Below are 25,759 nucleotides of genomic sequence, written 5' to 3' on the forward strand. Positions count from 1 at the left end.
GCTGGTTGTTTATATTAAGAAATATACCATTTTCTATTTATATTGTTTGTACTTGTTACAAATTTTTAGGACTTTCGTTTTCATTAGCCCCCCTCATAGCCCGTTCACCCCTTTGACCCCGGAAGGAAAATTTCATTTTTCGCGTTAACTTTACGAGGATAAGTGTACGCAGGATGTATGCGTTGTCCAACAGACCTAACAAAATTTTAACAAATACACGAAGAGGTTAGTTTTATTGAGATTTATCGAAGATGAATTAAATTTTTTAATTAAAACTGGTTAATTATTCTAGCTGGAATTACTCAGAAGTTCGACAACCTTGACGCGAACCCGATAAAAAAAACTGGAGAGCCTACAGCTGATATGAGGTGATTCGCGATTTAAGCCTTGCCATTTTTGTTTAATATCCATAGCCCTTGGATTTCATTTCAAAGATAATAAAAGTTTTCAGTATCTAATTTTCTTATATTCTTTTCAGCAGTTCTCCGAGACCCGTATTTTATCAAGTTAATGGAAGGCGGCCACCTCATTACCAAAAAAATACGCAAGAAGTAATAACTCCGCAACATGAAGAGATTATCAAATATATTCATGAAAGTATGATGCAATGATCTTTAAGTTTAAGAATTTGAAGTTGATATTAAGTTTTATTTTAGCATGGCAAAATGTTCGTAGTGAATTAGATTCTTCAAAGCCAGAAGATGGAAAAGTGCCAACTGTTGTTTATTACCAAGATAAAAGTACAAATGCAACACCTAGTAAGTTTGAAGTCCTACGTTGTTTACGGAGATGCGTGTAAAATTTTAAACTGACGTTTTTAAATGTTTATTTCAGATTTTCAGCCTTTTGACTTGGAAACATTTTGGGGGCAACGAGTCTTTCAGAACATAACTCAGTCGACATAGTGTTTTGTTAATAAAACAAGTTCCGTTTGTCGCAACTGAAGATTTTATAGCAGCGAGTTTAGTCGGTTTACAAGCTAGAAATTTCCCCATTGCATAGCCGACAGACTTTTTTAATTTGTTTAGAAACCATTCCACGTGACTTTTATTACGGTGTCAAGATTGTTTTTAGAGCCACTAATTTTACATAAATGAAAATACTTAAGCTTGTTATAATATAACTGAACTGAATTTACCCGAGAGTTTTCCACTCATTTGTGGCATCTATAATTTTTAATGCGCGATATTTCTTTTACTGGGATTTAGTTTTGTGGATAAGTTAAAAGTGGCTTTCCTGCATGGTCGGCATTGTTTAAATTCCTTTTTATTTAAATTTACATTACGATTAGAATGTAGGAAAAAAAAATTAGAGAACTTTTCAAAGACAATTTGGAAGGTGAAAAAAGAATTACTTTTGAAACATATTTGAGGGGTTTATAACATGTATTTAATGTTTACATGAAGTTTGGCTTTTTTTGAAGCATGATGAACCACTTGAGTACTGTTATCAGCCACGTGGACATTAAAATTTTTTTAATACATCTTAAAATGGATTGAACTTTTTTCACAATTGGAATTCATAAAGGCTGATGTGAACTTATATCCAGGGAAGAAAATCATAATGCAAGATGGTATGCATAGGGTGTGAACAAAAAACGATCTAGTGCTAATAACTCAAATGTGTTTTAGCTAGGAATTTTAAATTTTCAGGACCTTGGAACTATATCTTCAAGGTCATTCAAAATTTATATCCAAAACCATTAAAGATACAAAGTTGGTTTCAATTAGAAAGTGTTTCCCACCATATGTAGCTTTGGCCATTCCTAATTTGACCAATGACTAGTCGAGGAATTTTAGATAAAACAAGGTTGTGATGAAAATATGTTACTAGAGACCGGGTTGAAGGGCTAATAATTCTAAATGTACTCAGTTTAGAGTATCAAAATTTGCTAGACATACTCATCTGGTAGAGGGTCTTTAAAATTTGTAAACTCTGATGACCTTGAACTCCTAGTTCAAGGTCCTTCAAAGATTATCCTGTGAACCAATAGATTTACAGAAATGGTTCCAATTTGAAAAAGTTTCATCATGGTGGTTTGCACCGGTTTAAAGATATTTAGACTTAAAATTTTAATTTAAACCCTTTTTAAATTAAAACCATTTCTCTAAATCATTGGTTCTCGAGATAAACCTTGAATGACATTGAACCATATGCGTTAAAGGTCATCCAAGTTTGCAAATTCTAAAAACCCCTACCAGATGAGAATATCTAGCAAATTTTTATGGATGAGTACTTTTCGAGTTATTAGCCCTTCAACCTGGTCTCTAGTAACATTATTTTCATCACAACCTTCTGGTTTTGTCTAAGATCCCTTGACCTGTTATTGGTCAAAGTAGGTATGCTGGAAACTATTTAGATCTAAAATTTGACGGGGAACACTTTTCTAATTGAAACCAGCTTTGTATCTCTAATGGTTCTTGAGATACATTTTAAATGACCTTGAAGACATGGTTCAAGGTCATTAAATTTTACGTTTCAAATGTCCCCTTGAACGAGTTACTTGACCTGAAAATTTCAAATCCGTACTAAAATTAAATTTGAACTTATTAGCACTGGATCGTATTTCAGTTTACACCCTGTATATTAGCTGAAAACTATTCGTGAGTTCTGAACCGTTAAGAGAACGGCTTAGGACTAAGCTGTGACGTCACGCAAAAGTTCTGGATAGTTCAGAACTTTTGGACGAATAGTTGTGATTCGTACGATTTGACGTACGCAGCCCGATGTGCAGACGAATTTTAGAGATTTCAACCTTGAGTTCCGGCCAGTACTTGCTCTTGAGCAGGTACCATTTAGAACGGTTCAACAAGAGGTTCTTGTCTGCGAATAGTTTGCATTTGGGTAGTTCTAGAATTTTTTTTGCCGAATAGTGCGCATGGGGACTGGTTGAACGGTTCAGAACTCACGAATAGTTTTCAGCTAATATCATTTTCTAGCAGAAAATAAACATTATTTAGCAAAGATATAGAATGGGAATATGAAAATGACTATTATAAACGCTTTGTTCTAGAGGTAATATTTTTCAAATATTATATCTAAAACGCAATTTTTGTGTAGTTCTTTCATTAGCTGAAAACTATTCGTGAGTTCTGAACCGTTCAACCAGTGGCAGACCAGTGATTAGATTCTTAGCTAAAACAACAGTAATACCATCTACACCACGCGCACGAAGCTTATTTTAACTAGTGATCAGGTCTACTATGTGAATAACGTAGGCACTGATGCAAATAACCATTTACAGGTGTTGTTGACTCATTAGTGGTCTTTTCCACTTTCTTAACGGTTTTAGCTGTAAGTACAAAGCGAGAGAAGGCTGCAACTACCCAGAATGTGGTTTTCGGATTCATATTTTTCGAAAGGTAAATACAGCATTTCTTTGTTATTTTACGAGATGATAGATTATCTTTTGAATAATTGTTGTAACTTATCTTTATTATTAAAAAAAAAATAGTTTACGGTATTTAGGGCTAGTTAGGCTTAGCCTTTGCTTTCTAATTCTGTCACTCTTGTAAGCTAATGTTATGCAATTATATGTTATCCAAAAGTTACATTTTTCTTCTCTGTTTGTTTGGGAATTTTACCTTGGTCGCATATTCACCTAACTATTTATAATAACTTAGTTTATAGTAGGTTTTCAGTTGGCTTCTGTTAAAATTGTTGCTTAGAGGAACTGTCTTTGCCATAGGATTATATAAGGTATTAACCAGGGACGGACTGGCGAGGATTTTGACTGGTGGGCAATTCTTAGTCGCGGCCCCTAAAACATTAGTCTTGCGGCCCCCCAATACCACCATTCATGAGAACCCAACTACAAATTGTACTATATGAATATGCACAGTAAATGTACCATAATTATTTTATTTCAAAATTGCACGTGTATTTTATTAAAAATATACAAACAAGAGAAACACACCTAGCTTATTTTTAATAGTGATCTCATCAGCTGTGATGAATTTATAATATATTCGAGAATATCAGTAAATGGTATGTTATTTGTCATTTCTCTTTCAACTGACATTACCATTAATGCTTCTAAATTACTTTGGTTCATAGTCGACCTTAATCTATTTTTAATAATTTTCAACTTAGAAAAGGCCCTTTCGCAGCTAACTTGACTAAATGACAACGTTAATAAATATTCGTACACTAGAAATAAATTCGTGTAAGCCGCGGAATGTAGATTGTACTTGTAAAGTAGGTGGTAGCAGCATACGAGACATCCTACACATTCTCCTTTCGAGCATGCCAATGTTGTAGAAGTAGTGTCCAATATCGCAGGTTGCAGTTTAAAAGTGGTCGTTTCAGATAACAGTTCCTCTTCAAGGGAAAATTCAGCCACAGAACTATTATCACTGTCCCAATCACCTATTCACCTTCACCGTGGTCTCCGTAGACCACTTCAACTCTAGAATTAATTGTGCCTTTTAAAACTTGATATATACCTGTAAAGGAAAGAAGCTCCTTTTTAGTTCCACATCTATATATATTTATATAGAGTGGGACTATTGTTTTCGTTAGAATGTTGTGAAGTGTCGTCGTCGTCGTCGTCGTCGTAGTCGATGGCGTCGTCCACCTTTTAAACACCTTCCATATCTTTTGAACGGGGTGACATAACCCCGCCGTTTTTTCTAAGAATACTTAATATGGTTGCCTCTATCTGCAGGCCCTCAAGGGGTCGGAGTGTGCAATAACTGGTGGCTTTACCGGGGAGTCGGGGTCCGGCTCTTGTAACCCGTAAGGGCGGTGGCGCACTGGGAGATGTTAGCTCCGTCCAAAGGGTCCTATCTCCAACCTCCGACTTCGGTCAGGTGTGGGCTGGATACTGGGCTTCGGCCCAGGCTAATGGAGAGGGGCCGGGCAAACTGGCCGCCTCGGCGGATTGGGTTGCCTGCTGTGGGGCTGCGGGCCTCCGTATGAGGGCGCGGCGGACCCATCTCCCGGCCTTTTGGATCACACCGGGATCTCCGGTGCCAGCTGTGCCGGGTTATGCGGGCTGCTGCGTGCCTGCCGCTCCCCTTTAGGCGTTCTCTCCAAAGGGCTTGGCTCCCTGCCTTTGTAGGTGGGGTGTCGGCCGGCGTTGCTAGAGCATCCGTTCTCTATCCCACTGCTGTGTGCGAAGTGGCGGGCTGGTCGTCCCATTGTTGCACCTTCTGCTGGGTTGAGCGGCTTGCGTCGAGGGTGCGACCATCAGTAGTGGGGTTCTGCTACCCATGCTGGTTTTGTCACCTGTCCGGGCTTGTGGACGCTGGCGTAGGGCATTCTGATGATAGGCCTCCGCTGGTGTGGTTTCTTGATTTTACCGGTACAGCGGGCTATAAATTCTGACAACATGCCTCTATCTGCACAACCAAGTTTCACGGGTTAAATTTAGTTAGCGGCGATTTGCCAGCCCCTTCTATCCGACCCCCCTTAGACACTTTAAAAAAAAATACGCAGTCTTACAATTTTGGATACGATTGACTTTTAAATTCCGTTTAATTTTTAATCTATATTACTGCTATACCTCTTCATTGTGTGCACGTTTCAGCTCTGTCAGGTAAACAGGGGGCGCAACAGCCCCCCTTTTCCGATTTTGAGCGTTGATTTACGCAGAGTACGAAAGTTCCCAAAAATCTCCCGGGTAAAGCGTTATTAATAGATTAGTTTCTATTGGATTTGAGATACTGAACCCAAACTTAGAAAACAGATAAAGAAGCTTACGTCTGACGCTATGCTTAACCCTTTTGACAAATGCCAAGGCTTAGAGAAAAATGAATAATCTTCGTAGTTCCTATTGGATTTGAAATATGGGGCTTATACTTCGAATATAGATAAAGGTGGTTACGTTTGGCACTATACTTAACCATATTAACACGCGCCAAGGCTTATCCTACACGAATTTTCTTCGTAGTTTGGACTGGATTTGAGATACGGGGCTCAAACTTTTAATACAGTTAAGAAGCTGAAGTCTGACCCTATGTTTAACTCTTTTAACCCGCGCCAAGGGTTAGTGAGCGTATGCGAATTTTATTCGTAGTTCCTATTGGATTTGAGATACGGAACTCAAACTTAGAATACAGATAAAGAAGCTTACGTCTGACGTTTTGCTTAAACCTTTTGACACGCGCCAAGGCTTAGAGAATAATTAATTAATTCATCCATGTGGAACTAATATTACGGCCTTGGCCGACTTGTTCAAAAGAACTTCATAAATTTTCGCTAGCTTCGCAATTTCCGAAAGTGCTTCCTGTGGTACACCTGAAACTTGTATTTGCGAAAAGTATCGAGGGGCGAAGTAGTGTGCGTCAGTTATTAAATTTTTGTTATTTGAGAAACGCTCTGTTAAGCTCAATTGAAGCTGATTTTGTATTGCGCGAAATACTTCAACTCTGTAGAGATCAGTTGAGTTGTCAAGCTTCTCATCATCGCATATTTCATCGTGTTGTTTTTTCTTTCGTGAAATAAGTCGAACCCCAAGTTAATTTTCCACTAAAATGTCATCTGGCAACTCGTAGAAGTTAAGGTTAAGGTTAGAAATATTCGAAAATTTCGTAGCCTTTTCAACAATTTTTATAAAATCAAGCTGAGTTATTTGGTGTTTTAGGTGCTCAACCATAATCCCCGCCTGCAAGAAAATCCAAATTCTTGGTTTGCAAGTATTTTGCGACTGGTCCAGCTTCGTCGAAAATTGACAAGAACACGTGAGCCGTAAAAATTATTTTGAAATCACAAAGCATGTGCAGAAGAGAACTAGCTTGGGAGGTACATTTTGGATTGAATTTCTGTGATTTAATTATAAAATGTAGAGCACTAATTACAGCCAAAAAAATAGAGGGTCATCTACTCCAAACACCCAATTTAGAGCCTTTTCGCGAGCCCACCATCTTGTTTCTCCAATTTTCTGAAGGCGTTTCTTTAGTCCAAACCGTCATTCTTTTGTAAGAGTCACCAAAGAAGGTTGCTAGCCTATTAAGAAATCCGAATAAGTTCTTTGCTTCCAAATTGTCGCAAATGCAAAGATTAAGCAAGTGACTGAAACACCAAATATAAACGCTATTTTCGTTTTCTTTAGCTATTTGCCGTCAGTTATGACTGTGATAAATGACGTTGACTGCAAACGCGTTTTTAATCGAAATATCAAAATATATATCATTTGAAAGCAAAATAGTCAATTTCACCTTCTGATTCAATAATTTATCATTATTTGGCCAAAGCCAGCGTTATTTTCATTTATAGAAACGTTTTAATTTTCAATGGGCTTTGACTTTGAGCTCGTGAAAGATATTATTCGTCAAAATTACCTGGATGTTACACAGAGCGGTGAAAGCGCCATTTTCGTTTGCGACATTACGTATGAACTACGTTATTGGGACGATAATTTTTTATAGCACGAACGAGGTTGCCAGCCCCTTTAAGTTATTTTGGTTATTCAGTAAAGTAGGATAAAATCAAAGATAATTTAAACTCGTACAATAGATTCGAATACTGAGAGCTTTCCCATTGACGGTTTTGTTACGAAGCGTTTACCCTTTTCCGGCACGTGACCTCAGAAAAATCGGGCTCCATCGGTTGTGGCACAGCCAACTTCGATCACGCGCTGCCGCGCTATATAGCGCGTAATCGAAGTTGGCCGTGGTTGCGGTAAGGCGCAAACCATGGAGCGAATTTTTTCTGAGTTCCGGCGGGAAGTGGGTAAACGCTATCGGCAACTCGCGAGAGAGTGATTTCGAATCTAGGGTACGAGTTTAAATTATCTTTGATAAAATGAAATCTTGTGTTTGAAAATTTCCATGTTTTCACCGTTTAAAGATGAGGCGTTGAAAGTTATGTACTTTCAAGTTTTGGAAAGACATTGCCTTTACTTCTGGTCCTGATTTCCTTGAAAAATATAACGGTGAGATTTCTATGATTCGAGCAGTAAAATTGTTTTTAGTTGAGTCTATTGTTCATTTGTTCTAAATCCATTTTCTTTGTTTCACATGCATTCTATTATTTCGTTCAATAAGCACCGTCATTTGAGAAATTTAACGAAAGACGATAGTTAGAAAGATTTTCTAAATTAAAAGAGACTTAAAACGGTTTGAAATTCCTCTGAAACGTTGGATTTTATAAATAAATATAATGTGAATTTCAAAGAGTTTTATCTCTTTAAATTTAGTTTTTCACAATATGCTTCTCTTAACTTCTATTAGATTTTCTAAACAAAAACTACCCAGGCCAAAAATTAAATTATGCAAACGAATTAATCTTACCTTAACAACTTGAAATTTGAACTACTAACACCAAAGACAACTAACCACGTTTAACGAATAACGATCTGCAATAAGAAATGTGTCTGGATACTTTTCAAAATTCAGTTAAGTAGGACTCCCTACTCTATGTTACTTCCACTATGTACGTTGTTCGGATATTTAGGCAACGATTATTCTGCTGTATTTATAAAGATTTTGGCGTAAACTATCGGCTTAAGAAACCTAAACAAATATTTGAAGCAAGCAAAACATTAAAGGGATCCATCACTCACAACAGGGGGAGGCAGAGGGGTAACATAAAATCCAGACTTGCAGTGTGCTTCAAAACCAGTTTTTTTGTGACCCCTATGCTTTCCCCTGTTGTGAGTGAGGGATCCCTTTAACTTGAGCCGCCAAGAGGAAAAACTAGATGAGGCCCCTCGCGGTTCCTCTGTACTCAGCCCCATAGGCAATTATGGGGCCCCATGGCGCCTGGGACCCTCCGCATTGCGGGGTCTGCATTGGCGATATCTACGCCACTGATTGCAGCCCCTGACATGTAACCACTAAAACTTAGTAAGGTGACCGGCCCCCTAAGTTAAATTTCAGCGCGGCCCGTAGGATTTTGCACACCTGCCCACCTGGCCAGTCCGCCCCTGGTATTAACCAAGTATATTCTTGCTGGCTTTGAGGTCTACATTTAGCGTTGAAATAATACACAATCTATATACTAATTTAATGTATTAAATATAATTTATTATACGTTTGATTCGCTCGCGTTCTACATGTCGAACAGTCTCATCGGTGTCGTGTTTTCTTTTCAAAGCATTGATACTGATCTTGTGAATTTAATCCTTACGGCAGTCAATATGAACTTAAATTGAAGTGACCCATTATTCCGACTTTCCCATCATTGTATCTCACACAACCTTCACAATAGCTTAATTATCAAGAGATTTATTGCATAAATAACAAGAGTTAGCTGGGTGGTAAATTTTAAACGCGGTTACATGAGAAGCGGCGGGCGAGTTTTAAGTCAACGAAGGCGCCAAATTGTAAAACGCGTTTCGGGTACAACGTTAAAACCGCGAATACGACACAACGATTGCTCGTATGTAAAATGTCCATAGAACATTTTTTGTAGGAAATAGCTGGGCCCTAATGTTCGTAATTGTGTTTATAGCCGTACATACAATACTAACGTAGATATTCGCGATAAACAATTACTGTGCACCGGTTTCCCTCATAATAATTGCTGGTAAAACAACTATTTCTAACAGTAACCTGTGAAAAGATGTTTTGTTTGAGTAATTACTCCTAAAATATTTAATTAACCATTCTTCATTTTTTATTTAAAAAAAACTAGCTTTCTATGATTTGAAAGAAACGCGTTTTCTAGTGCGTTCTTAGCGATTGGAAATTATGGTAAAAAGAAAACTATTTCTAACACTAACCTGTGAAAAGATGTTTTCTTTTGTGTATTTACTCATACATGATTTAATTACGCAATTTTGAGCCATTCTTCAACTTTAATTAAACATAAGTCGCTTTAAAGATGTAAAAAAACCGCGTTAGTGTCGAGCTAAAGTCGCCCATTTAATCTTAGGCCAAATAGAGTGTTAGTTCACCAGTGTCACAGTGTGGCGCCACGGCCAACTTCGATCGATCACGCGCTGTTCGCGCTATAGCGGCCATATCATTCGCGTAAGTTCCAATGTAATCGAGTGAGCAGAAAAACTCCCGCTAGGGCGTTCAAATCATACACAAATTATATCTTTTTTTATATTGGATAAAGGGGGGAAATTCGAACCTTTCGAATCAAAACTGTGTTTTCGTCGTTTTTACCCAAATTTCAATCACAAAAATTTTATTATTACTAAAGTAACATATTTAACATATTCTACCGAAATATTAACGCCAAAATATACCGAATATTTTAAATACCGTGAGAAAAACGCGTTAATAAGCCAAGTGGATTTTTTTTTGGCGGTGTTCTTGGCGCTATTTTTAAAGCATGTATATGGGAGACGCGTTTTTTATTTACCAAACATTGATATAAATTATGTAAAATCTTAAAGTTTTTTGGTCCACAGTTAGGTAAGATTAATTGCTGAATAATTGAAAAACTTTAAAAATGTGTTTTAATGGTTTTTTTGCATACTAATTAGAGAAAATGCCATCTTGTTGTGTGCCAAAATGCACATCCAACACGCGAAACAGCAAACATTTAGCATTTCATTATATTCCCACGGATGAAAATCTTCGCAAATTGTGGCTTAACAACATTAGAAGAAAAGACTTCTCAGTAAATGATAAAAGTGCATCAGATGTTGTATGCAGCTTGCATTTCTTGCCTTCTGACTACTGTGAAGGTTTGTGAATATTGCTTTATCCTACCTCTCTCCGTGAACCTTTATACCTGAACCATTTTATTATAACATTTAGACATTATAATTTTAAAATTTTAATATAAACATTTACATTAGCTAGATAAATATCATATTTATTTTAGGTCTCAAAGTACGTAGACTGAAAAAAGGGAGTATTCCAAGTATTTTCCCGGGATATCCTTCTTATCTCCAGCCTAAGATTCCAAAAAAGAGAAAACCGTTACATCGCGGTTCAAATCCAATACCAAAGAAACAAGTAAAACCTTCTTTAGCCTCCTCAGAGCCAAGTTCTTCTGACATTCCCCAAAATTTAAAAGACCCAAATTTAGATGCTGAGGAAGTTTCACAACTTCAGAAACAAGACTATGTAGTAAAACCTTCTTAGCCTCCTCAGAGCCAAGTTCTTCTGACATTCCACAAAATTTAAAAGACCGAAATTTAGATGCTGAGGAAGTTTCACAACTACAGAAACTCAAAATTACAATCCATAATCTGCAAACAAAAATATGGCGTCAAAATAAAAGGTTGCGAGACCAACAAGATCAGATTGACACCTTAAGAGAGAAAATTATAATATTTCAAAATAAGCCATACCAGAAACTATCAGACATAATAGAAGATGCTGAGCAGTCTGGGGAAGACGAAGCGATAGTTTTATTAGATCTAATTAAAAATTACAAAGCTAAGCGTCCTTCATGGAATACAACTACTGTGAGACTATGTGCTGTCTGGAATATTGGGTCTCCGAAAGGTTATAAAACACCTAGAAAACTGGGATTTATGAAACTACCTTCTAAGTCAACTTTACAAAGATATGTTGGTAAAATTGATGGTCAAACTGGTTTTACTAAAGCGATAAAAGAGAGGCTAGTATCTGAAGCAAGCAAGTTAGACCTACACGAGCTCTTTGTATCGCTAATTATAGATGAAATGGCAATAAAGTCTCAAATTATCTATGATAAAAAATTGGATCAAATATTCGGATTAAAAGACACTAAAAAACACATAGAAGACAAATTTGCTTTTGAAAACTCTGATGAATTTCAAACTGAGCAGCAAAAAGAACCTGTTGTCGCAAATCAGCTCTTGCTTTTTTTAATAAATGGTTTAGCAACATCTTTCTCTATTCCAGCAGCATTTTTCTTTTCGAAGCAACTAACCGGGCATGACCTGTATTTGTTAACTCTTTCTGTGATTAGAGAAGTAGAAAATTGTGGCTTTTATATTATTAGAATTGTCACAGACAATCACAAGTCAAATGTAGCTATGATGAGAAAGCTCGGAGGATCAAGAGATCTAAAACCAGAAATTCATCACCCATTGGACAATCAACGCACATTATTCCTTAGCTTTGATCCCAGCCACATTATTAAGAACTGCAGAAACAAATTAATGGACACAAAATCAGAAGAAGGATCAAAAGAAATTTCAGGGAAATATGTCAACCAACTTTATGAAATGCAGAACCACGGGAACATCAAAGCCGTGAGGAATTTGACCAGGAAATGTGTAGAGCCAACAAATTTCGAGAAAATGAATGTCAAAAGAGCTATTGTCATTTTTTCACCAGAAGTCATTGCAGCTCTAAAATACTTAGAAAAATACAGTTTTAGTCACCCTAAAGCAGCACATTTCAAAACCGCAGGACCTACTGTTATGTTACAAACATTCAAATATAGTACACATTCCCACCACCAGGGTGGCACATGGAGGAAAGAGAGGTGTAGAGGGTTGGCAGGGGAGAAAAGGGGCATTCTTCCCTTGGAGCCTCATAAGAGGCAGTAACACTTTTGTATCGTTCCAATAATATCATATTGTATATTCAAAGTAATTAAATATTAGTTGTAAGTAATCGAATAAGTACCGCTTCATTCATTCAAGTTACAAACACAACAAATGGCGACGGAGATGGGATTGATGAAAAAGGATTAATCGAAATCGAAACTGGATGCTATTCATTCTGCCCACGACGTACAAAAAAAAAAGGACAAGGGAAAATCCATAAAGAAAAGGACAAAAGGTTGGAAATCTTTATGTAAATAATACTTCTGAAGTCAAAATTCCATTCCGCGGCCGAATAAACGACCACGGAAACGAGAAAAAGGCCTAATACAAGAAGACAAGGAAGCAGCAAAGGCTTAAACCACTAAGCATTTTCACCACGTGTATAAATCGCCGTGGACGAAACTACGAATCAACATTCCAATATGGGAGATAAAGGAGCCAGATTACCAATGTTCGACAGCAGAGAAGAATCATGGAATCAATATTCGATCAGGTTAACTGAATTTTTTACTGTAAATGACACTAAAGACGAAAAGAAGGCTTCATATCTATTCACTGTCTTGGGAGCCACGGAGCTGTCCCTGTTAACCAATCTTGTCCTACCTAAAGACATAATGACAGAAAAATACGATGATCTGGTAGCAAAGCTAAAGGACCATTATAATCCGACACCATGCAAGTACGTTGAACGATTCAAATTCTCGAGCAGGAACCGCAAGGCTGGCGAATCTATAGCAACGTATCTATCTGAACTCCGCCGGTTAACACGCTATTGTGGATTTGAAGGAGATAATCTAAACGAACGCCTGCTGGAACAGTTGGTACTAGGAATAAACGATGTCCAGATGCAGAACAAGATATTTGAAGAATGCGAAAAAAATGCGAAAATAACGCTTGATGAAATAACTAAAGCTGTCCAAAGCATGGAGCTTGCATCGCAAAATACCCGTAATGTGGCAATACCAAATCAAAATCAAAACTTCAAAGAGACTTCTACAGATAGCGTAAATGCAATATCTCATCATCAGCATCAACACCGATCGCATCCAGCAACTCAAAGCAAAGTCAGCAATCACTCGCAACAACCACAAACTAAGAAATTGGGAAACAAAAAGGTCCAGAAACCAGGAGGCACCCGCCCATCTCAAGGACCATGCATACGCTGCGCTAGACAAGGCCATATTCCAAGTGAATGCCCGTACATAGACGAAATATGTCACAAATGTCAGAAAAAGGGGCATTTGGCAGCAGCCTGCAGAACGCCAGCGGAAGAGATTCAGCGACATTCCACCAAGGCTCCACGTCACAAATTCCATAGGTCAAGTCATTACATTCATGGGGGCGATCAGCTAAATAATACCCTCGGAGAATACGGATACCCGGTGTACAACATCACGAGCCAATCCTCAGATAGTACAACATTCTCCGAAGAAGATAATCACATCCCGCCAGCGGAAGTCGCCAAATTTGAGGTAAACAACACGATTGTACCTTTCGATCTGGACAACGGCTCAGGGCATGCAATGATCACCCACGAATGGTTCAGGAAGCTAAAATCAAAATCTGAAGTCACTCCTTATACAAGTGCACCTATTCAAGCATACACGGGACACAGCCTGAACATCATCGGTAGAGCGAAAGTCACCGTCACGTACAAGGAGAAGACCACAAATCTTCCAGTCCTCATAGTGGAGGGAACCGGCCCAAACCTCTGCGGTCGCAAATGGCTGTACTCCGAGCTACACATTCTACCTTCCATTTATTCCATATCCAAAATAAACAAGGTTTCGCACAAGACAGAGGAAAACGCTACATTGAAAGCTATCCTAGACAAGAACGCAGACCTTTTCTCTCATGGATTGGGAAAACTGAAGGGAGTCAAAGTACATCTTTACTTAAAGAATGGCGCACGGCCCAAGTACTGCCATGCTCGTACAATCCCCAATGCATTGAAGGCAGACGTCGAAGAGGAACTGCAAAGGATGGTCGACATCGGCATCCTAGAAGCTGTTGCATTTTCCAACTTCGCGTCACCTATCGTTCCAGTCCAGAAGATAAAGAAAATTGAAACCCAGGAACATGGAAAATCAACACCATCTACCTCACGCTCTATTCGAATCTGTGGGGATTTCAAAACAACTGTAAATCCGAACCTGGACACGGAAATATACCCCTTGCCACGGGCAGAGGAAATATTTTCAAGGCTAGCGGGCTGCAAGTTTTTCACGAGAATTGACCTCAAAGAGGCTTACAACCAGCTCGAGTTAGACGAAGAGTCACAAAAATTCACTGTAATAAACACTACAAAGGGGCTCTTCAGGTACAAAAGACTTCCCCAAGGAATCTCGTCTTCTTCAGCGATTTTCCAATGCCACATGGAAAACATTCTACAGAACCACAAGAACGTATCACCGTTTCAAGATGACATCTTGTTGGGTGGCAAAACGGAAAAAGAGCACCTCTCACACTTGGACGCAGTCCTGTCTACCTTAAAGGACCATGGACTGAAATTACGCATGGACAAATGCCAGTTTCTACAACCCAGGGTAGAATTCTTGGGGCACCTATTAGACGCAGAAGGATTGCACCCGCAAGACAGCAAAATGCTGGCCATAATGGACGCCCCGGCACCCACCAATGTAGAACAACTACGTTCGTTCTTAGGACTTTTAAACTATTACACCAGATTCCTACCGAACAACGCCACCAAACTAGCACCTTTATACGACCTGCTACAAAAGGACACCAAGTGGTCATGGGCAGAGGCACAGCAAAATGCCTTTGACGAAGTAAAGAGTACAATAAAGAACTCGAATTTACTCATACACTATGATGTTACCAAGGAGGTACATCTAGCAACAGACGCTTCTCCAGTTGGGGTGGGGGCAGTGATATCGCACCTCAATGCGGATGGCATCGACCAACCCATAGCGTTTGCCTCCAGAAGCCTCACCAAAGCCGAGCGAAATTACTCGCAAATAGAAAAAGAGGCCCTTGGAATCATCTTCGGAGTCCACAAGTTCAGGGATTACCTATACGGAAGGAAATTCATCTTGCACACAGATCACCAACCCCTAGTCACTCTTTTTGGAGAAAACAAACAAATTCCACCCATGGCAGCAGCGCGAGTTCAGCGCTGGGCTTTAATCCTTGCCGCATATGACTACGAAATACGGTTTCGAAAGGGATCACTGAATGGGAACGCTGATGCTCTCAGCCGGTTACCTCTGCCAACATCAATGATCAACACGCCACTGCCATCGGAGTACGTCTTGCTCCTAACAGCGATGAATGGAGGACCCGTAAGCGCAAAAATGATAGAAGAAGCTACAAAAAGGGACCCAATTCTTCAGGAAGTGTGGATAAACATGCAAAATGGATGGAGGAACCGAAACATACCAGCAGAAATAAAACCATACCACAGAGCACGGGAGGAGTTGTCAAACGTGGACAATATATTACTGCGAGGAAATAGGGTTGTAATTCCAAAGTCTCGCCAGCCAGAAATGCTGCAGGAATTACACAGCACCCATCAAGGCATTGTCGCTATGAAGAGTTCCGCCAGAGCCACGATCTGGTGGCCAGAAATCAATCATGATATTGAAACCACTGTACGGGAATGTGAAAATTGCCAAAACAATGCACCCATGCCGAAGTCAACGCATCAACCATGGCCCAAATCCACAAAACCATGGCAGAGGGTCCATGCCGATTTCGCAGGCCCCTTAGAGAACAAGTACATCTTGGTTACCGTAGACTCATACAGCAAATGGCTGGAGCTAGATATCACCACGAATACGTCCACTGAAGCTGTAACACGGGCGCTTCGCCAACACATAGCCAGGTATGGAATAATGCAGACGTTGGTCACAGACAACGGAACAAGCTTCACAAGCGGCAACTTTCAAGAGTTCACGGAACAAAATGGTATCAGGCATATCAAGACGGCGCCTTACCATCCTGCCAGCAACGGCCAGGCAGATAGATCAGTACGGACGGTAAAGGAGAGCTTGAAAAAAATAGGAGGAGGATCAAACGAGGCCATTGATGCCGTAAATGAAGGTCTAAGCAACTTCACAACGGGCAGCCTGGAAATCCGTTTGGCAAGAATTCTTCTAAATTATAGAAGGACCCCAACCGTTTTCAACAAATCGCCTGCTGAGCTCATGTTGGGTAGAACCATCATAACAAGACTCGATCTCTGCAACCCAAGGATACAAAGAAGAAAGGACGAACTGGAAAAACCTAAAGAATACAGTCTCAAAGGGCAACAGACAGGAAATCTAGTATTCGCCCGAAATTTCGGAAAAGGAGAAAAGTAGTTGAAAGGGGAAATTAAAAACCGAATTGGGACAACAATGTACGAAATTGAAACAAGTTCAGGAACTACAATTCGACGGCACAAAAACCAGATCCGCCAGATATACTCTGAGCAACAAATACACACCCCGGAACCAGTAGCTAATCCAGAGAACCGAGAGATATCGCCTAGATGGACTCCGGCACTTTTACCGCAGACCTCAGAACCAATTGGGATACCATTGAGCAGCATAGAGGAACAGTACACAACTCCGGCAAGCATCGCTGAACTCCCAGCAGTCGAAAATTCTCCAGCCAAATCATCCACGCTGAACCCGGTCGACAGAGAACACGGCACAATAAAGGTCCGCATGGATTTCGTTCCATCATTAAGGGCATCCGAACCACCAGACAAGCCAAACCCACCGAGAATGGATACAAACCAATCAGACGGAACACCAAGCGAAACACCAAAGCCGAAAACCGTTAACCCAAAGGATACACCGCTCAAGAAAAGAATGCAACCGGAACGCACTAAGAAAACACCTGCGCGTCTCCGTGATTAGCGTACAAATAAAAAAAAGGGGGGAAGGGTAGTGTTATGTTACAAACATTCAAATATAGTACACATTCCCACCACCAGGGTGGCACATGGAGGAAAGAGAGGTGTAGAGGGTTGGCAGGGGAGAAAAGGGGCATTCTTCCCTTGGAGCCTCATAAGAGGCAGTAACACTTTTGTATCGTTCCAATAATATCATATTGTATATTCAAAGTAATTAAATATTAGTTGTAAGTAATCGAATAAGTACCGCTTCATTCATTCAAGTTACAAACACAACAACCTACCATCGAGTACATGGAAATAATTCAAAAATGGTTTGATATCCACAACGTTTGTAATAGGCATCACGGCATTGAATCTAGGAACCCCAACAAAAATCATTTTTTCTCCCTCAATGATGAAAGACTTTCATGGCTTCAGACAACCTTTTTGGAATATTTAAATCAAGTTATATGTGTTCACCAGCAACAAATATTAACTAATGAAACTTACCAAGCAATTAAATTGACAACCGAGTCTACAGTAGCCAGCACAAAATATTTACTGAAACATGGATTTGAATTTGTGTTGACTCGGAAACTAACAAGTGACCCTGTAGAGATGTTTTTTAGTATTTTGAGACAAATGTCAGGAGCCAACGACATGCTAGATGCTAGGGCAGTCGTTTTCTCCATAGAAAACATTCTTAAAAAGGGAACCATTATGTCATCAGTGATTTCTTCAAATGTAGCAGCTGATAGTTTTTGTGCAATTGAAGCCTACAGAGATAACTGCGTGGATGCGAGGATTGACCAAAGACCACTTGAAAATTCTAATAGGCAGATTTCTGAAGATTGCCTAAAAATTTTAGACACCCTTTTAGTGTACCCCGAAAACCAACGCTCTACCTTGAAATTAGCTAGTTTAGCTTACATAGCTGGATACATTTTGAAAGAACTGGAGAAGAAGGATTTATGTAGCTCTTGCATAGGTAACATTTCACAACCATGTGGTAGCTCTCCTCTTCTTAACTTAATCAAGGATGTAGACAGAGGAAACCTTCGATATCCCAGTCATCAATTTGTGTTGGTCATATCGACAATTGTTACTTTTGTAGAACATGCGTTTCCATTCATAAAACATTCTCAAGGTATGTACTCTGAAATCGAGTCGCATGTATTACCCAAACTAGAGATATGCCCTATATTAACTTCCCTTCACGAAAACCATGCCAAAACCATTGCCAAAATAATCTGTAAAAAATTAATTCCACCCATATTAGATAACATCACACGTACAGTTTCAGCACGATTTGAAAAAGTTAAGGAAGTTAAATACAAACCTCTTTCAAGAAAAATTCATAAATTGAATTAATTATTTATTTTATATTTATAATTCAGTATCCATTATTTATTTCGAGAAACATGTGGCTTAAGATGGTTTATGTTACCATGATGTTACTGTGCAATAAACTTTGAGAGCATCATCTCGTGACTACACATGACTATTTGTTTTACTTTTTAAAATTATAAATATAATAAAAAAAATTACAGGAATATAAAAACTATTTCAACGACATTTAAAAATTAACATTTACTTTGTTTTAATAAAATATAATTAAAAACGTGTTTTTAAATCTTGTTTTGGTGGTTTCGACACCAGTTTTTATATAGACGCCAATGTAAAAAATGTGTATGAGTGCAGCAAAAAATTTCCCTAGCGGGAAAATCCTTGCTCACTTAAAATACGCGAATGATATGGCCGCTATAGCGCGAACAGCGCGCAATCGAAGTTGGCCGTGGTGGCGCAGATGGCGTAACCAGAGATCCTGCAGTTATAGAGATGCGAAACTCCCTATACCCTAAGCAAACCATTTTTTTTTTCAAATTTTTGCCGATCGCAGCGACGCCTGTACGTGGGGAGTAATCGCAGAGATCCTAGGATTGTTACCGTTGTTTACAATTTTTGCGTCTCTCGGCTTAAACGGGCGCTTCCTTCCGGCCGAAGGGCGGCGCTGATGCTTGAATTTTTTTTGTCAGGTTTTCGGCGGAGTTTCGCATCTCTATAACTGCCAGGATCTCTGGCGTAACTTTCGTTGCCAGCCAAACGAAAAGCATGGGCCAAAGGCAGAGTTTTTAAAAGTTCTAATCGGACCACGCGACAAAATTTCAAAAATCGTTCTAGTTTGTTATCCAATTCCTATGGGTATGACACACTACACTAGACGCACCCCAAAAATTTGAAAATAGCAGACGCTAGATAATAGGCGCTACCATAGAAATCCCATAGGGTAGAATGCTGAAGCGTAACTGAGAAATAGCCAAACAGCAGTCACAGACGGTCGGCCCAAGCCGGGAGTAGTGGCTCACTCCTGTAATCCCAGGCGTCCGGGAGGCAGAGTTTGTGGAAGGCCGTGTGAGGACGACTACCAATCCCCCAACGGGTGGTCGGGATACTTCCGCCACGGGTGTCCCCACCCCTGTCCCCACGTATCCCCCCGTTGGCGTGGCCGTTACACATATCTCACCCTGATTAATCAGTTATTGTGTGTGTTCTGGTGTCTAAGGCCTCGGGTCGACACCGATGTTTGTGTATCTCAATAAAAAAAAAAAAAAAAAAGACGGTCGGCCCAGTGCCTCCAAACGTTTATGATTAAAATCGGTGCTATTTAAAAGGGCCCCGAGTCGTTTTTCGCGGGGGGGGGGGGGGGGGGGAGTTCCTTGTTACGCCACTGGATAGGCCAATCTTACCAGACCATTTATGTATGAAAGAACAGAGAAATATTCAGAATTATTTAATGGAGCTACTTAAGATATATGAAACCCAGAGAAAATAAGGCTACCTTTACGTTGCTATTCAGTTTTATATTTCAAATAAAATAAGTACAATTATTTTAACAAAATAATACAAATATTTATTGTTTATAATTCTTAACGTATTCAAGTAAGTTTTTATTAGTCGTTAACTGGGCTTCATTAATTAATAGCAACGGCTCACGATGATATTTGTTTGAGCTATTCTCTCCTTGAACGTTTCTTCTAATAGTGACAGCCTTTCTTCCTCTGACCACATGATGCACTTCTAATATTTCCCCAGCAGCAAATTTTTTTTTCAAGAAAGTTTCGCTCAGCAGTCGCCAGGTAGCGTATTCAAACCTTCGCCGCGGAGGTGGGGAGGTTCTCTTTTCGGGGAGGTTCTCTTTTCGGGGAGGGGAAGATGACACGCGGCCACTAAGGTGGGGGAAAACGGGGAACTTTCCCCCTTTGTTAGAGGAATAGGAAGCTGATAATTTCGGTTCATGTATTTCTGCCACTACGATACACGTGAACAAGTGCAAAAAAGTATATAAGCAGACGATATTTTCAAAAATATAGTTTTTTGGAAAAGATAGAAGACCAAAGACTATATAAGAATTTATATAGTCTTTGGGTTAGACAATCAGCTGACTCTGAGGCATGCACGAAGCAAGGTTCGTAAAGGGGGCGCCCTTTGGATTGTCGATGTTTCACGAGTTTTTTTATTTTCTAATTCTGTTTATTTATATTTTTGATTAAAAATGAGGTTACTTAAGTTCTCTCTTCTACTAGGTTTTAAGGAAACACTTTTTTTTTTCATTTTAAATGTATTACTTGTAATGGGAGATAATTTGAAATCTGAACAAAGGCTTAGTTTACAACCTATTGCGATTGATAAACATTCTTTTTCCTGGGTTTCGAATTATTATTTACAAAAGTTAAAACTAACAAATGAAAGCGTCGCGCCCAGCCCAATACCAGATGTTAGTGTGTTTTGCCACGAAATGCTTGAAAGTTTAAGTTTCAAGACCTCAAACTTTACATACTGTGCCATTGCTAATGCCAGACCAATTACATTGTGTAAGAATTGCGTGAATCTATATGACGACTTTCTCACCGTTTACAACAATATATCTAACAACAATGACAATGACTGCCAAAATGAATTATTGAATCGTGATAGAATTATGATTGTACAGTCAATGTTTCAGTTTGTAAATTCATTATGGAGTAAATCTCAATGTGAACGTAAGCTTATAAATTGTACAATATTATTATAGTTGAATACTATAGACGTATATTTTCAGATTGTTTCACTCGTGTTGGTAATGAAACTAAGTTATCAAATGATACTGAGGATTATTTCATCATGTTAAGCAACGTTGATAATTGTATAAACCAAAACAAGGTATGTTCAATAAACTAATAGTAAAATTCAGTTAAAATGAAAAACTTTTCTACTAAACAGAATTCAACTGAAAAGTCTAGTCGTGATGTTAAAAACGTTTGCGAAATCTGTCGAAAGTTATACATGGCATTAAACAAACAATATGATTCTTTGAACACTGAATTTAACAATCACGTGTGCATGGATATAGTAGATGCTGTAATGATAACTTAACTTTAACTTTGTAAAATTTTCTTATCTAAAGTATGCATTTGAATAGATGAATATAACTCACCATTTGTGGAGTAATAACTACCATTGCGTTCAACCAAACTTTGAAGGTTATCCTGTTCTTATTCTTTCGGGAGCGGTTTGTCTTCTTCCTCTTCTTTTTTATATCATAAACCGTTTGGCTTCTAGTGTTAAAGAATCTGAAATCATTTTACGTTCGTATACTTCTTTCTTCACATACTATGCAGTATTATTATAAAAAATATCAATAATTTATCATTTAATTTTACAGAGAAAAGAATGAGTTTCATTAATAACAGTCACACAAGTTTGCAAAGGATTATGTAAAATAAATTATAATATTGTATATATTTTTAAATAAGTCACAAATTGGAAATTTTAAAATATGGATTAATTTCTAGTCAAATATTTTTAAATAAATGTTAAATTCTAAGCGTTACACGTTAATATATATGGGTAATATTGTACAAGTCCAAAGTACAATTGCCTTCTTCAACTAGTGACAAACCATTTTACCCAGTTACAACCTTAGAAAGGGAAAAATAAATTATAGCAATTACTTAAATAATACACAGTGGATTTCATTTATTCAAATTGAGATAAAATGAGCAGGAACATAGATAAATGAATTTAAAAAGTTAGTCAAAATTTCCTTAATAAATATATATTTGGCCCAGTTGTGAAAATTTCTAAGGTTGCAACTGAGTATATTTAGTTACTTCTAGACATGAAACAAGATTGTATAAGTACATATAAAATGCCACACACCACCTAATCTCATTATCAAACTCCAATGAAAAGAGACTGTAGATAGTCAAAGCATTCATTGTTTTTTTATCTGAACAGTGTTTGTCTTAAAAGATATTTTTTTTTATTCCTCCCAAGGTCATTTACTTCTTATAAACCATTGCTCTAATCTTTGAGAGGCCACTTTGCAGTTAAAGCTTGTGACTGTGGATAGTCATAACTGTTTTTAAAATTAAAATAACATTTTAAATAAAAATGGCTTTGAAAAATGCCAAAGTTGGTATTGTGGGAAGGTTGGTATCATACATTAATTAATATTAAATTAATTGACCTTTAATTATTATTTTTTAATTCATAGTGGATTAATTGGTCGTAGTTGGGCTATGCTTTTTGCTGGTGCAGGCTATAATGTAGCATTGTTTGATGAGAAACCGGAACAAATACAAGCAGCTCTGACTGATATTCAAGATCAGTTGGAAACGCATGAAAAAAATGGTATGCTACGAGGAAATTTGAAAGCTGGGCAGCAGGTTGCGTTAATTAAACCTGCTAAGAGTTTGGAGGATTGTGTCAAAGATTCGGTTCATGTGCAGGTTATTTAAGAAATATATTTTGATTGAAAGAAATAAATGAACCAAGAATATTTTGTTTATGGACTCTAGGAATGCGTTTTTGAAAATATCGATTTGAAACGCAAACTATTCTTGGAGTTGGATAAAGTGGCATCGGACACGGTTGTTTTATCAAGCTCAACTTCTTGTTTCCCACCTTCAAAGTTTACAGACGAATTGAAACATCGGTCTCAAGTAATTGTGTCACATCCAGTACGTTTTAATTGTTTTAAACTTTTTGACTCTTTTTTTGTTTTGTCCTTGTATTACATTAACAGTAATAGTATTTTTAATTTAGGTAAACCCGCCATACTACGCTCCTATGGTTGAATTAGTTCCCGCTCCCTGGACTAGCGCTGACACTGTTCAGAAAACAAGAAACATTATGATTTCAATTGGTCAAAAACCAGTCACCCTAAAGAAGGAAATTCCTGGCTTTGTTCTTAACAGAATTCAATATGCCATTCTGAATGAATGCTATCGACTTGTTCAGGTAAAATTATATTAAACATCTTTAAATGAGCAGAGACGTTTATATTTTAATTTGTATTAAATAGGATGATGTAGTCACAGTTGAAGATGTTGATATAGTTATGTCTGAAGGACTTGGAATGCGATATGCTTTTATGGGACCCATGGAAACTGCGTACTTAAACGCTGATGGTAATATTAGACATTTCAATGATTTATCATTGGGAATATTCTGATTTAGTATTTATTTTAGGTATGATGGATTATTGTCGACGCTATGCTCAAGGAATCTATGATGTGTCACAAACATTTGGACCGGTATTGTTTTATTTCCATCTATGTGGTTTTTGGTATTTATGACTTTTGCACTTACCAGGTCCCATTCTTTGGGGGAGAAACCGCTCAAAAGATTCAAGATGAGCTGAATGCCAAAGTACCAATGGAAACTTTAGCTGAAAGAAGGAAATGGAGAGATAACTGTCTTATGCACTTGGCTCAAATTAAGAAAAAGGCAGGCCAGTAAGAGAAGTTGTTACCGTTGATGAATTACGAAATTGCTGTAATTTGTTTAAATAAATAATTTGAAAAACATTATATAAATTTATTCTTGTAGATTTGGATTGTTCTTACTAAAAATTAATGTTAGAGCTATTATTTGTAACCTCTCCTCCAAATTATCCCAACCCAACCCTTATGTATTTTTGCATCTTATTTGCTAATTCAGTGGCTAATTACCACTTATTTTTAATATAATATGGAGGAACAATTTTAGTGTTGGTCAGTTTAAACAAGAATGTAATATGTCGTAATTATACCTCAGAATTTGTTTGACAAGTTATGCTTTACAGTTTCTTGCAGTTAGTTTTTTAATTTTAAACCAAACCGCCATGAACTTTTCCATTTGTTTGGAATCTTGACACCTACTAGATGGCGACACTTTCTCTGAATTTCTATGCTGCCGAGTAAAAACGCTAAGTCGCAAAGCAATTTTTTTGAGCAGCGGCTTTGGGTGATTTGTTTTTATTTTTTCGTTCGAAAATGGCTGATTTTGAAACCACGGCTGAAAAATTTGATTTGAATAATGATAAATCTTATTGGTTTTTCTGGTTTGTAACATGTTGCAGTTTATTCAGTGCATTTATTCCGGCATTAGTAAAATTGGTACGCAGTTATTGGCTAATTGATCTTGGCTGGTTTGACAACAGGCCTTGGTCACACGAATTTTGAAAATTACCCCATTTCGTATTTTCTAGACATCTCATATAATAACAAGAGAAAGTGATATGGAAACGAATTTGCGACGTCAAGTGTGCGATTTAAAAGCGGAACTTGGTGGTATTAGCATGGTAGACGAATTTGCCAAATATGCGAAAATCCAAAGAAAAATAACCAAAGCCACTGGAGAGCTCTCGCACCAAGGTACTTTGCTGTAGCTATAGCTTTGCTAAGTACTGTATATAATTTTTTACTATGTCTTGTTAGCCCAAGTTCGTTCGACATATTCTTACAAAGTCCGATTTGCAGTGTCAGCCTTTTTATACTTCTTCTCGGTACCTATTTTCATGCTCTTCTTAGGAACTCCTTTCTTTTTGTAACAAATTTTTTTAGTCTGTTACATTTAGCTATATAATGTGGAATTACTATTACGAACCAGTGGTAATTTTACCAAGCAAATGGCTTTATCCATTGGGATCTATTTTATCACTTCCATCCGGAGTCGAAGGTAAGAATCTTTGGAAACTTAGTTCATTTGGCTTGTGAGAAAACTACATAGTAAGAAAATGCGTTTTTAGGAGCAGTTGGACTTTATCCATGGCTGCTCGTAACTGGAACTGTGGGACGACTAGCTGTAACATTTATTATTTAAGGTTTTACAATTATCAATGATTGACTATTGAGTAAGCCCTGCCCCGATGTTGTTACGTCATTTATAGGTCTATTTATTTTATCACCAATTGCACATCTCGAGTGTTGTTGAAAGTTGTTTAATGAACTGTAACAGTTTTTCTTGCAAATGTTAATGCCATCTTTTGTGTAAATAACGTTGATTGAATTCAATGGAGAGTAAACAATATTTACTCAAAAGGCAGCGGACCAATGATTTTAAAATAAGTTACGGACTTTTAACATATCAGTGTAAGCCTCCATTAAAAAAGAATGTTAACATGAAAAAGTTCTTCAGCCTGAAAAGGAATTATTCACAAAAACCAGTAAAACTGAAAATTGTTTTTGAATGGCATTATTATCCGCAATTCCTTTTTATAGTTT

At 37.9% G+C, this 25,759-nt stretch overlaps 4 protein-coding genes across 5 annotated transcripts; all 4 read left to right on the plus strand.

The window, feature by feature from the left end:
* Positions 1–13: 13 nt before the first annotated feature.
* Positions 14–1,492, plus strand: LOC149932954 (MAPK regulated corepressor interacting protein 2-like). Of its 2 annotated transcripts, none has more exons than XM_090155858.1 (5): positions 14–225; positions 293–368; positions 482–597; positions 657–758; positions 835–1,492. In XM_090155858.1, the coding sequence occupies exons 1-5, from the start codon at positions 174–176 to the stop codon at positions 903–905; spliced, it is 417 nt and encodes a 138-aa protein (XP_090011984.1). In that variant the 5' UTR covers positions 14–173; the 3' UTR covers positions 906–1,492. The 2 variants fall into 2 exon arrangements, with proteins under 2 accessions (XP_090011984.1, XP_090011983.1); XM_090155857.1 differs by having other exon boundaries at positions 51–225; positions 479–597.
* An 18,965-nt stretch (positions 1,493–20,457) lies between these two features.
* LOC149932955 (osteopetrosis-associated transmembrane protein 1) lies at positions 20,458–22,301 on the plus strand. The gene is made up of 5 exons (XM_090156143.1): positions 20,458–21,271; positions 21,331–21,431; positions 21,492–21,629; positions 21,691–21,856; positions 21,934–22,301. Exons 1-5 carry the CDS (start codon positions 20,785–20,787, stop codon positions 21,987–21,989), a joined length of 948 nt encoding a protein of 315 aa, XP_090012269.1. The 5' UTR covers positions 20,458–20,784; the 3' UTR covers positions 21,990–22,301.
* A 256-nt stretch (positions 22,302–22,557) lies between these two features.
* On the plus strand, positions 22,558–24,091 carry Had1 (beta Hydroxy acid dehydrogenase 1). Its single transcript, XM_090156142.1, has 7 exons — positions 22,558–22,702; positions 22,768–23,002; positions 23,072–23,233; positions 23,319–23,513; positions 23,578–23,683; positions 23,745–23,809; positions 23,868–24,091. Exons 1-7 carry the CDS (start codon positions 22,665–22,667, stop codon positions 24,012–24,014), a joined length of 948 nt encoding a protein of 315 aa, XP_090012268.1. The 5' UTR covers positions 22,558–22,664; the 3' UTR covers positions 24,015–24,091.
* A 327-nt stretch (positions 24,092–24,418) lies between these two features.
* LOC149932957 (guided entry of tail-anchored proteins factor 1-like) lies at positions 24,419–25,641 on the plus strand. Its single transcript, XM_090155972.1, has 5 exons — positions 24,419–24,652; positions 24,745–24,910; positions 24,974–25,041; positions 25,100–25,214; positions 25,285–25,641. The coding sequence occupies exons 1-5, from the start codon at positions 24,530–24,532 to the stop codon at positions 25,356–25,358; spliced, it is 546 nt and encodes a 181-aa protein (XP_090012098.1). The 5' UTR covers positions 24,419–24,529; the 3' UTR covers positions 25,359–25,641.
* The last annotated feature ends 118 nt before the right edge of the window (positions 25,642–25,759 follow it).

This window comes from Leiobunum rupestre, chromosome 8, assembly GCF_980474605.1.
Source record: "Leiobunum rupestre chromosome 8, qqLeiRupe1.1.hap1, whole genome shotgun sequence".
Lineage (NCBI taxonomy): Eukaryota > Metazoa > Arthropoda > Arachnida > Opiliones > Sclerosomatidae > Leiobunum > Leiobunum rupestre.